This window comes from Gallinula chloropus, assembly GCF_964237585.1.
Source record: "Gallinula chloropus genome assembly, chromosome: 31".
NCBI lineage: Eukaryota > Metazoa > Chordata > Aves > Gruiformes > Rallidae > Gallinula > Gallinula chloropus.
In genome coordinates, this window is record NC_140116.1 from 3,331,240 (window position 1) to 3,343,256 (window position 12,017).

At 46.6% G+C, this 12,017-nt stretch overlaps 1 protein-coding gene and 1 pseudogene across 2 annotated transcripts; one reads left to right on the top strand and one right to left on the bottom strand.

The window, feature by feature from the left end:
* Nucleotides 1-281: 281 nt before the first annotated feature.
* On the bottom strand, nt 282-1,025 carry LOC311202634 (dnaJ homolog subfamily C member 9-like; annotated as a pseudogene). The gene has a single exon. The product of its transcript is annotated as a dnaJ homolog subfamily C member 9-like (transcript).
* Nucleotides 1,026-2,717: 1,692 nt separating this feature from the next.
* LOC311202635 (ATPase family AAA domain-containing protein 2-like) lies at nt 2,718-11,586 on the top strand (the record flags this gene model as incomplete). The annotated part of the gene is made up of 8 exons (XM_084277223.1): nt 2,718-2,737; nt 7,273-7,357; nt 7,596-7,711; nt 9,008-9,182; nt 9,443-9,531; nt 9,877-10,036; nt 10,435-10,525; nt 10,958-11,586. 8 exons carry the CDS (start codon nt 2,718-2,720, stop codon nt 11,584-11,586), a joined length of 1,365 nt encoding a protein of 454 aa, XP_084133349.1.
* Between the last annotated feature and the right edge of the window lie 431 nt (nt 11,587-12,017).

The following is a 12,017-nucleotide window of genomic DNA, read 5'->3' on the forward strand; positions in this document are numbered from 1 at the left end:
CAATTCAAATAATGTTAAATAACTGATAATGAACATCAGGAAACACTGCAAATGTCACGGGGCTTTTTGCTCCATGGGATCACACGAGGTACTGCGGATAGAGAGCACAAGGCATTAATTGTCTAAGGAAATCCGGATAAGCACTGGTTTCCCAGGCACGGCAGTGAAAGCAGAATTTCAGGGAAGAATTTGAGGAATAACAAGGGAAGGAGACACTTCAGGGAACTCTGTTACTGACAAGTGGAGGAGACAGCACACAACACAGCCAGCTCCCTAAAAATTTATTTTTTCTTCTTTCCTCCTTTTTTAGCATTGTTGCTGTATTTTGCTTCCAGTTGTGCCAAAAAGTCCTCCGTTTCCATTTTTCAATTTCTGCTTTGAATCAGCGCTTTCACATCATCTTCTCCACTGAGGCCCGCTTCGTTCTTCATCTTTTCTGCCTCTCCAGCTTTTTTCTGCCCAGCTTTTCCTTGAGACCCTTTTCTGCTTCGACTCTTCTACAAAGCCTCGGTGGGATGGGACTTCTCCGAAATCGATGGCGTTTTCTATGATTTTCTGTATTCTGGGTTCGTCTGTATAGTCCAGGCACAGCCCAGACTCCATTACGCTGTCCATGTCCCCCTCAAAATCCACGTACGCTGCTTCAGCTCTTCTTGAGAATTTTTATAGCTCTTTTCAAAGTCTTCAGTGTCTTTCAGAGAGACCTTCTTGAAGAGCAGCCGCCAGTCCTCCTGCCAGTCCCGCTCGCCGCGAAGGGCCTCGCCCTCCTCATCCCCCGTGCCCTGCTCATCGTACACCGCGCGCTGCTCCGCGTCGCTCAGGATGGCGTCCGCCTCACCCCGGATCTGGAACCGCCGCGTCACCTCCTCCTTCGCATCGGGCTCAGCGCAATCAGGGTGGACGCGGAGCGAGGCGCAGTGGGAACCGCGGTGGATCTCCTGGGCTGAGGCCTCCCGGCGGACGCCGAGGACGCGGTAAAGGTCCGAGGAGCCGAAGGCGGCCTCGCTCTGCTCCAGCAGCCCCATCCCGCTGCAGCGCCGGCACCGCCCCCGCCCGCTAAGAGCGCACCAACAGCCGCTGCTGTTAGAAAGTCTCTTAGTTAAAATGCCCTCATTTCAAAGTGCTGCATGTTCAGTCTGGCTGAACCTTGTGGACAGTACAAAGGGCCTGATGTTTGTTGCCTCTCTGGCTAGGGGGGTGAAAAACCATTAGAGGGAAAATGCACACAGAGGTGTGTATGTGCAACGTGCATGTCTGTATTTTTTGTTCTTGGGCACCGGTTTGCCTGTAGTTTGCTCTGCTTTCCCCAGAGGTACACAACAGCCCTGCTCTGGTTGTTGGCATTTCGATCCCATATGTGTGCACGTGTGCGTGCGTGTGTTCTGTATAGCCCTCTCCCTCTCCTTAGATGCTCAGTCAAGCCACTAACTGGCCCTGAATGACCTGTCCTCTCAGTTACATCATGTGCAGACACAGATGGGCCCCAGGCCTATGGCCTCTCCAGTAGCTGTGCCTTCTGCCCAACAGCCCAGCCCTTGGCTCAGACCTCCCCAGACTCTCCTGTACGTGGCCCAGACTCGTGGCCTTTCCTGGTTCCCAGAAGTTAAGCTACTTGTCATGGTGGCCTGGTGTCTTAGCGATGGCACTGGCTGTGAGGAACTGCAGCCCCTTCTCCAGTTGCTGCCACTTGGACCTCTGTGCTGCAGGACTCAGAACCACCATTACATAAATAAGCCAGGACAGACTAGTGATCAGCCTCCCCCAGTGAGTCCTATTCCAGGCAGAGGCACTTGCTTGGACTGTTAGGTGATACTTGTGGCCCTGTGGGGTCCCTCACCCTGGAGCCAGGCCTTGGGCTGAGCAATGGCCTCGCTTGGAGCAGGGCCGGGCTGCTCCCCTGGCACTGCGCTCCTGGGGTGTCCCAGTAAAGAGACAGGTGATTGAAGTCGTCCTCGTCAAAAGGCCTGTCTCATGAAGATATGTTACCAAGTTTTCTGACCTTTTCACAACGCAGCTTAGCTTGGTGCACTCCCAAAGAAACTTTAGCTTGTGAACTGAACAAGAGCCCCCTCGTTGTCATCACAGCTTTCCTCGTGTAGTCAGGGGGATAGGTCCTCCTTGCAGAAATGCCAAAAGTTCAACAGTCATATAAAAGTTTAGCTGGAATTCCCTTTGGTTTTGTAGAGAAATGCTGTCCCCTGAAGGAAATCTTGTAATGTGTCTCTGAAGGGTGCAGACCTTGAGGAGCAGGCTGCTCAAGAGTGAGTCCCCGTGTAGCCGCGTGTTGCCTCCCTACCAAAACTTTGCCGTGCAAATCCCATACACAGTTCAAGGAGGGAAGCAGTGGGAGAGGATGCTGTGTGGTAAATACTGGGCTGATCTTTTGTTGAAGCAGCAAGCGATGGAGCTTTCTGGCATTTGGGAGTTTAGCTGGAGCAGAAGGGGCTGGAATAATCTTGCCAATTGACATAAACTTGTATATAGGAAGTTCCACCTAAACATCAGGAGGAACATCTTTCCTGTGAGGGTGGTAGAGCACTGGGACAGGCTGCCCAGAAGTTGCGGAGTCTCCATCTCTGGCGCTACTCAGAGCCCACCTGGATGCTGTCCTGGGCAGCCTGCTGTAGGAGATGTGGCTCTGGCAGGGGTGTTGGACTAGATGCTGTGAAGAGGGCCCTTCCAACTCCCATCATTCTCTGCTTCTGTGGTAAGTCACAATGGTCAGCGTGACATGCAGGTACGTGTCATAATAGAGCCTGATTGGGATTGGACCTGGAGGTGCTCATTAGCATTCTGTAACTGCTGAGCAGGTAGGGTGTCCTCCAGTAGGTCCTGTAATCACTCAGTCTTAATATACCCTGAGTTGGTTGAGGGCTGGCCTTTTATTCTTCACAGCTACACCGACTAAGGGCCTGGAGCATATCCCCTGCGAGGGGGATCTCTCCTTCTCTGGAGATACTCCAGACCTGTCTGGACACCGACCTGTGCGACCTGTCCTAGGTAGGCTGCTTAGCAGGGGGGGTTGGACACGATGATCTCCGGAGGTCCTTTCCAACCCCTACAATTCTGTGATTCTGTGTTTAAAAGGAGTTTTTTGGGAATAGGTTCTGGTGGCTGTTTAAGGAGGACGTATTTGGAAAGATGCTTCATGTGTAGAGAATTTGGGTACAGACAGTGTTCACACTGGCCCCTGGCATCTTCCTTTTGGATTGCCAGTTGTGGAAAGATCCTCATCTGAGAGGGTCTTCTGTGTATGTGCTGGGTGGGTTTCTGTGTTGCCTTGTGAATCAAAAGGACCACTTCACCTTGTGACTTTTGGTAGACATAAGTTGCCCTCTAAATCAGTGTTCTTAGCATTAGAAGTGCCTTCATTTCAAATTAACTTTTCTGCCATACTTCAGAGTATTTTTATAATGCTCAGTTGAGTTGAGATACTGAGGAAAGTTGGATGCAGCCAGAGTGGTCTTAGTGTTTCTGCCTGTCTTTCATTCTGCCAGTGACTCTCGGCTTGTGCATGCTATGTTCAGATGTTGATTTTGTGTACTGTTTTCAATGTTTTGGTTTGTATTTGCCTGTCCTTGCTCTTACATCAACTTTTTGTCTTAGTACTGCAGAAGCAGTTCAGCAGAAAGTGGACGACATGGGGAAGAGGCGCAGAGGACAAATGGGAGAAGACCCTGGGGTATTCCACAGCCTGGGAGCTGCTAATCTGTTCTGTTATTTTTGTATAACTGGTGTAGTCCAGATAGGGAAATGAATTAGTTGTGATTTTAATTTAGCGGTTCCAAAACCCACTCTACTCTAAAAGAACATGAGATTTGGCTCCCTAATTGGGATGTAACATCTTCCTCTTACGGTTGGGCTACAGAGAGAGTCTTAAGGGTGGGTGGTGGAAGGCTCTTCTTCAAGAGATAGGAAATAGCAGTGTTATGCTGAAATCCATGTCTTCTACTACGCTTTCTGAACTGCCTTGTGAGTTTTGAATGCATGCTCTTAGCATACAGCTGTTTCAGGGCTTGGGTTTTCACTTCAAATCTTAGTTTTGGTCTGTGAATTTAGGTTCTCCTGTCCTTTTGAATGGAGGGGCACTTTGTTTTTGAAACATCCTCATAGGCTGCTTTCACAGGTTTTTCTTTTAATCTGAGTTACCTTTTTGTTTTTAATGAAAGCAGAATTGCAGGTAGTTTCATAGAATGATACAAGATCCTGAGGTGGAAGAGACCCCTAAGGATCAGCGAGTACATCGTCCCTCAAGTGCCCAGATGCATTTTTTATCTGCTAGAAATTGTTTTTCCTAGGTTTTGCCTGGGTTCTTGGATTATTGATGTGTGATTAATTGATAGACTGGGATTTGTATTTAAGTGTCACATGTACAAAGCCCTATTTTAGTGCAGGAATTCTTGTGACTGCTCCTGGGTGCCAGAGTGATGTACTTATTCTCTCCTCCTGTTCCTTACTTCACTCGTTAGTCTGTATGGAGCGCAGTGATGATGTTTCTACAGGGGCACCCGATAAAATACGCACGTCAGGTTTTCTGCATGCCTGTGACTGATCTTTCTGGTTTGGGGGTTGTTTTTTTCTTATTTAGGAGAACCTCAATGGGACCTCCAAGGGAAAGAAAGCAGTGCCAAAAGCTGGCAAAGAAATAACTGATGAGCAAGGTGGGAGTGTGGCTTAGTTCTGGTTTAAGTTTTCTTTCCTGTGCTCCAGCCAAAAGCCTTGTCCTAAACACTTGACACAAGCTGACCTGCGGGGCATTTTTAATCTTTAAAACAATGATCCATCTTGCTATTAGCATTACGAGCTGTAGTCAGGGCTGTACTTCAGGGCTGTAGTGTAGTGAGCTCAGAACAGGTATTCAGAGAGGAAAATAATCATCAGGCTTCTCCAGAAAGCTTACAAGATAAAAGGCAGCAGATGGCTGTGCACAGGTGGGAATACAAAGAGAAGTTATTCCTCAGAAGGAGGAAGAGCAGTCTCACTACAACAGGAGCGTGCCAGTTTTCCTGCTTGTGAGCAGCAGGGAGAGACTTCTCAGGAAGTAAGGCAGGTTGCCAGATGTGTACGGAAAGCTCCTGCAGAGTGTGAAGATCAGCAGGGGAGAAGAGAGTGGTGTTCCTTTCTGTGTTTAGCTGGTGATTGGAGGCAGCTGCTGCCCAGGCCTGTAATTAGGAGCTGTCACCCCGGTGCTCAGTGGGCAATTAAATGAGCAGTGAGGTTATTTGGTAAAAATGTAAAAGGCCATATTGACTTTATGCTTGGAGCGAGAGGGGAAATGTGAAGGTTTAGTGAGAATGATGGTTGTGATGAGGGCAGTCGGCCCAGCAATCCTTGTAGGAGATTTCTGGATGGGACAGAACGAGGCAAGAGGGTGCTTAAGGACAGGAAAGGATGTGGTGGTTGCTGAGCCAACCAGTGTTAGGTTTTGTGATGGATCAACCCTGCACCCCCCCAGCGGAGCTCAGAGACACCGTGGCAGGAGGGGGAGCCCAAAGAAGACCCCAGCGGGCTGCTCCCAGGGCCGTCAGCCCATCCAAGCCCTACCTGCACAGGCCCAGATGAGCACATGGGTACACAATGGCAGGCACCCAAATCAAATGGAGGAGGAACAGCCACCTGGGCCCCTCCCAGGGCTCTCCCAGCAGAGCAAGGGGAAGGACACGGGGAGCAGAAAAGCAGAGCAGCTGAAGCCTTTGTGACTCAAGCCTCAGCTAAACAAGATGACAGAACTGTTGCTACTGAGACGGATGAGAAGCCACCCAGTCATCGGAGCAAGGACAGAACCTCTGTGTAGTGCATTCTGAATTTAATTTACAAGAGTACTTAAGAAGTTCAATCTTATCTCAATGTACAGTTGTTCTGCCAGAGGAAAGTGTTGAGAAGGGTGAAGAAGATACTCAGAAGCGATATTCCCTTCGAGAGAGGAGGAAACCTGTTGAGGACTATCAACCACCACTGAAAAGTAGGCTCTCTGCAGGGTTTCTCTTCAGAGCTGATTTCTTTCAGTGAGATGTTTTTGGAATGAAAATGTATATGGGCACTCAACTTCTCTTGGCTTTCAACAGAACCAAGGCAAAGTAAGAGCAAAGTTTCAGACTGCTCTTCAGATGCCAGACAGAGGTCCCCATTTGGAAGTCCTCAAAGACTAGAAGACTCCTGCAGCCAAAGAACTGACAGGTTCGTGAATGCTTGGTGATGGTCCTTCTCAGCAGTGCTGTCAGTCACACTGCTGACTAATCCTTCCAGAGGTTTTGGATTGGTGGGAATTACAGAAAAAACGTTAGCATTACTGCTGTGGTAGTCCAAGGGTAGAAGGAAAGCATGTATTGAGGGGGGAGGCCATACTTTTTATTAGCCATTAATTATTTCAAATGCAGCCTTTGTTGTCCTTGATGAGGTGATTATGGAGGGTGGGGCTGAGATGATGTAATTGAAATTCTCTCCTTCTTGACTTTAAACCAGAATGTCCCTCTGATAAAATACTTTGCTCTCAGACTTTTTAAGCTTGGAGGATACCAGTTACTTTCTTAAAACTAATTTAGGTAGAGGGAGACCCTGTGTGGATTTACTTAATCACTCAAGTACTGATTTTGGTTTCTCTTTGGAATCAGTTCATGTTTGTGTAGGAAACTGTCCTTCACTAAGAAAAAGGCTAAATGAAATTAGAAACTCTAAATTACCACAGTCATGACAGAGGGGGTTTGGATCCTGTAAGCAGTGAGAGCATGGAGCATGCTGTCTCTTTACAAAACAGTTAAACATTTTACCTTTCTAAGAAACATGAAATTTCCCTGTCACAAGGGAAATCGTGTAACAGCTTTGAAATGAGATTCATCAGGAGAACAATCGTCTGGAAACTAATAGATCTCAAAGGAAATTCTGAGATGGAATTCATTTAAATGTTGATATTACTTAGTGTGTACTTGGAAGTGTGCTTTGGGGGGTTCTTCTATCACCCAAGTCATGGTCAGTTCACAGTCTGCATCTGTGGAACTCCTTGTTCACAGCTTGCATTCATCTGTGTGTTGTGTGGTCTGCCATGGGTATTCATAAGCGCTGAGTTGTCAGTTAGCCTGGCTTCATGTCTGGAGTCACCATTTTCCTTTTCTTACTCTTAGACATTAAATGTAAATCAATTTGAACAAATATTTACCTCTTTACGAGGTTGGTCTCACTTAGGTGGTCTTCTGGGTTCACCTGCTGTCACTATAAATGTAAAAATCTTCTAGCTGCATGCTAACAAATGCCTTCCTCTTCCTTCATTCAAATCAGGTGTCTTCCACTAAACCTCAAGAAGGATCGAAGGAAAAGGGGAGCAGGTCTGGCTGATGTTGATCCAATGCAAACAGGCCATTCAGTAAGTAATGCTAGATCAGCGTGCCAGCGAGGTGTTTGCAGTGTTTCTGAAAGCTTCCAGTTACGTGCTGCCTATGGGTAACCCCCCTAATGGAAAGGGGGTTTACAGTTCTGCTCTCAAGCAATTTGAAAACTGCCCAGAGCTCTTCTTTGTGCTGACACAGACTTTCTGATGGAACCTTGTCAAGGTCGTAGCTTTCTGTGATGTATGAGATGTGCTCTGTTGACTTTCTCTTTAGGTACGATTTGATGGTGTGGGTGGTCTTTCTGACCACATTTCAGCTTTAAAAGAGATGGTCATTTTACCACTGCTTTACCCAGAAGTCTTTGAGAGATTCCAAATTCAGCCTCCAAGGTAACAGATACTGTGTACATCCTAATTAACCCATTTTCCTGAGAGGATTCAACTGAGCTATCAATATGTCTTCATGCTTCTAAATCTTCAGCCGTGTTGGTGGGTTTTCTTAGCAGTAGTAAAAAAGAATTTATTTAAAATGGGTAGAATCTAGAATCCAGCTGCAGCAAGGGCGTCCTTTGTCACTGCCTTGCCTTTAAAAGGAGGGCTTGGGGTGTTCTTGTTTTGAGTTCTAGGTACAAGCCAACTTGATTAGTTTACAAGCAGGAAGGAATACTATACCAGTAGTCAACTGTAATTCATTCCTTGCAAGTCCAGTGTTCTCTCTCAAGAGTCTTTTGTTGCAAGTGATCAAGCATGACTTTGAGAATTGCAGCCACAGCGTTGCAGTGGTGGTTGTGGTTGGGGTAAAATAAGAGTCTGTCCACTTTTTACGCTGCTAAATTAGTTCTGTGTCAGGAAATAAGTAGAGATGTAATTGTTAGCTTTGTATGTGTTTGGTCAGCAAAGTTCAGTCATGCTACAGTGAAATAGGACTTCAAATTCTTTGCTTTCAGTCGGTTTGAAAGTATTACAAGTAACAGAAGGAAAGTCTTCCAGGGTTTGGCTTCTTTATGCACTGAAATTCTTTTTGAAACAGCAACGTTTCAGCTGTTCTCACTGATGACTGTATTTATCTGGAAATGCAGTTTTCTCTCCCAGCCTTAGACCTGCACCTTTTTTAGCATCAGCAATGCATGGTCTAGGAGAGCAAATCCAGTAACTTAGAGCTTTTGAGGGGAGAGTGCAATGCTTCACTGTCAAATCTTGCCTTCTGCAAAGACAAGCATTTCAATGCAGCGTATCACTGAAGAATGAACTGGTAATTCCCAAGTTATGCCAGTCTCTCTATCGTATCACTGAAGAATGAACTGGTGATTCCCAAGTTATGCCAGTCTTGGATTTTGTGCTGAGGTTTATTCTTGCTTGGCTGTGCTGTGCTGTAACCTGCCCTGCTAGTTTGTCGGCAGTTTTGGAAGTGTCCTTCTGGGATGCTATGATGTGCTCTCAAGGTTTGTACATCTCCGTTCTCCTCTCTATCAGTTGCACTTCCTGCCTTGTTAAATTGCATTGGAACCCAGAACTTCCATCTCTTTTTGCCTTCTCCCTCTTCAGCTGTTGCCGCTAGTTCTGGTTAGGAGAGAAGAGGCGTGTAGTTTAGGGATGGGGGTTGTAATAGGTATTTTTCCATTACGGGGGTTATCATATGTGAATTTAATGGGGGTTTTGTGGGGTTGTGTTTTGTTTTCATTGCAGAGGCTGTCTGTTCTACGGTCCACCAGGAACTGGGAAGACACTGGTTGCTCGTGCGCTGGCTAACGAATATAGCCGAGGTGGCAGGAGAATTGCCTTTTTTATGAGAAAAGGTGCCGACTGCCTGAGTAAATGGGCAGGGGAAACTGAACGACGGCTTCGTGAATTGTTTGATCAGGTAAGGCTGAAATGTGCCCTGTGTTCTGTAACTGTAAACTTCTGTGGTCAGTATTTTTAGGAAGAACTCCCTGCTTTTTCGTGTTTTGTCAGTGTTTCCTTTTGCACTGGGTTCTTTAGGGGCATGAGGTCTTGACCTGTATTGGGAAAGATAAATAGAGCAAATGGGAAAACCCTGCGAAACAAACCCCTGTTACAGGATTTTTTCTCCTTAAAATAGTGCTGGCTTTATGATGTCAGGATCCTGTGTTTCCATTCTAGGCCTGCAAGATGCGACCTTCAATCATTTTCTTTGATGAGATAGACGGCCTTGCTCCTGTGCGGTCCGACAAACAAGACCAGATTCATAGGTAGTGCCTTTTTTGCATCTACATAGAAGCTGCTCGACCTCTGTGAAAAGAAGACCAGAACCTGTTTAACTCTGTGACACGGGAATTGATCCTGCAAACCAGTCATTGAATGCTGCTAAATTACAGAGTATTTTTCAACAAGAATTGAAATCAATTCACTAAGCTTGATAGGAGCACAAGGCCTGTGTTAGCTTATCAGTTTCTTTATGTCTTCCAGTGAGTCTTTAGCTAACCAGCATCTCACTGACAAAAGCTTGTTCTTTTTGAGTCATCATTGGAGAAGACTGTGTAGAATATCAGAAAATGTTCTAAACCAGTGAATGGAAATTCTGTTTTTTCCCTTAGCTCTGTCGTAACAACTCTTCTGGCCCTTATGGATGGCTTTGACAGCAGAGGAGAGGTGGTGGTAATCGGAGCCACCAACAGGCTGGATTCTGTCGATCCTGCTTTACGAAGACCTGGACGCTTTGATCGCGAGTTCTTCTTCAGTTTGCCAGATACAAAGGTCAGAATTGAAACTCAGCCTTGATGTTGATGTGACAAAGTCCTTCTTGAGAACAGAACCAGGGTCACAGTGCGGTATTGCAGAGCAGTTCAGGTGAAAATCAGTATGGACAACTTGGACAAAATCCATGCTGCATTGGCAGTAAGGTCGGGTACTGGATCTCTGTGATTGTATGTGACTCTGGCAGTAAATGTCTCAATTAACTATAAATTACTGCTTTCACATCTTGAAAAGGAAAGAAATGTTGTGCACACAAGCACAAGTTTATGTACTGTATCCACCTAGACACTGCTCTCTATTTGTACTCATGTGAGGATCTGGGGCATTTTGTGTTGGTTGGTTTGGTTGGCTTTTTTTAAGAGAAAACGTAGGACAAACCACAACCATTTTCTTTCCAGGCTAGAAAGGAGATTTTTGAGATTCACACACAACATTGGAGGCCTCAGCCACCAGGCATGTTCCTGCAAGAGCTCGCTGACAGATGTGTTGGTAAGTCTGAAAACAAAGTGAGCTTCTGCGTGTGGCTGAGTCCGAAGGAATCTGAGCTTCTACCAGGCAGTACCCAGGCTCTTGCACCTTGCTGCACAGCGTGGCAGTGAGGCACCTGGCACGGCGTGGGAGAAGTGAAGAGATTCTTTTCGTGAATATTCTTTTTGTGTCTCTGAGAACGTTGAATGGGTTTGGGGCATCTTCCTCAGGAGCAAAGTTCTGATGAGGAGACTGCTTCCTAAGGGTGTGAGACCAGGCTGCGAGCTACGTAACAAACCTTCTCTGCAGCGCGGTGCCTCTTGAAGTGCTCTGTTAACCTGTTAATTGTTGGCTGCGTGCAAAGTCTTTCAGCACTGCACTTCAGAAGCCTGGGCTTTGACTGGTGTGCTGCCTGAGACTGATGTCCCATTTGGCTTTTGTCTTGTTTCTTAGGGTATTGCGGTGCTGACATTCGAGCCTTATGTGCTGAAGCTGCCCTCTGTGCTTTGCGCCGCCACTATCCTCAGATCTATGAAAGTAACGAGAAGCTGCCGATCGATGTTGCTTCTCTTGAAGTAACAGCAGAGGATTTTCTTGTGGCTATGCAGAAGATTACTCCAGCTTCACAGAGGGCTTTGGCTTCCCCTGGGCGAGCGCTATGTCCTATTGCCAAACCGCTGCTTGAAAACTCCCTCGCAAGGATTTTACAGGCCTTGCAGAGAGTATTTCCCCACGCAGAGTCTGCGCTACAGAAGGACCACCAACAAGGTACAACAGTAGCATTCACTTCTTTAACATTCTGCCAAAGCAAAAGCTGCTCATTTGTGCCATCGCCATCCACCAGCCTCTCCAGCGGAATGGCAGCAGCACTGTATAACAGGCAGGGGCACACCTTCATTGCAGGAATACCACGCACAGTTTGTGTTCTGGATTCTAAACTGAAGTGTGGGATGGGAGCTGTGGATGACTTGCAATATGCAGTCGACAACAGCCTTCTCTACTTCAGCATCCTGTTTGTGGCAGTAGCTAACATCCTATTTCTCAGGTGTAAATATGGATCTCAGATTGAATGTACAAGGTAGCTCTTCAAAACATTTAACTAGGGGCAGAAGGGAAGGCTTCTAATGCCTGTCTGAAGAATGTCAGGCCCACAAGTCACGTATAAGTGGTTTAAGCTAAATACTGCTTTAGCTACCATGATTTCTAACCCTAGGGTTTTAGCCTGACTGGCTGTGGATTGCAGTGCACACTTGTACACGAGATCAGAGTGGTTTAGCACTATATACGCTGGGGCTCGGCTTGCCCAGCAGATGTGAGGTGCTGCCTATGACAGCCTCAGGCCTGAGCCGGTTTAGTCTGTCCGTTGGTGAGAGTCTGTAAAGTGATAAACTTGCTCCACCCCAGACAAATGGAGGTTTGTTAACAGCTATTATGCTAATCTCTGGAAAATATCCTACCAGGATCACCATCAACCTTTGAAGAAATGCCACCACGTAAAAAGCCCAGAAGAGAA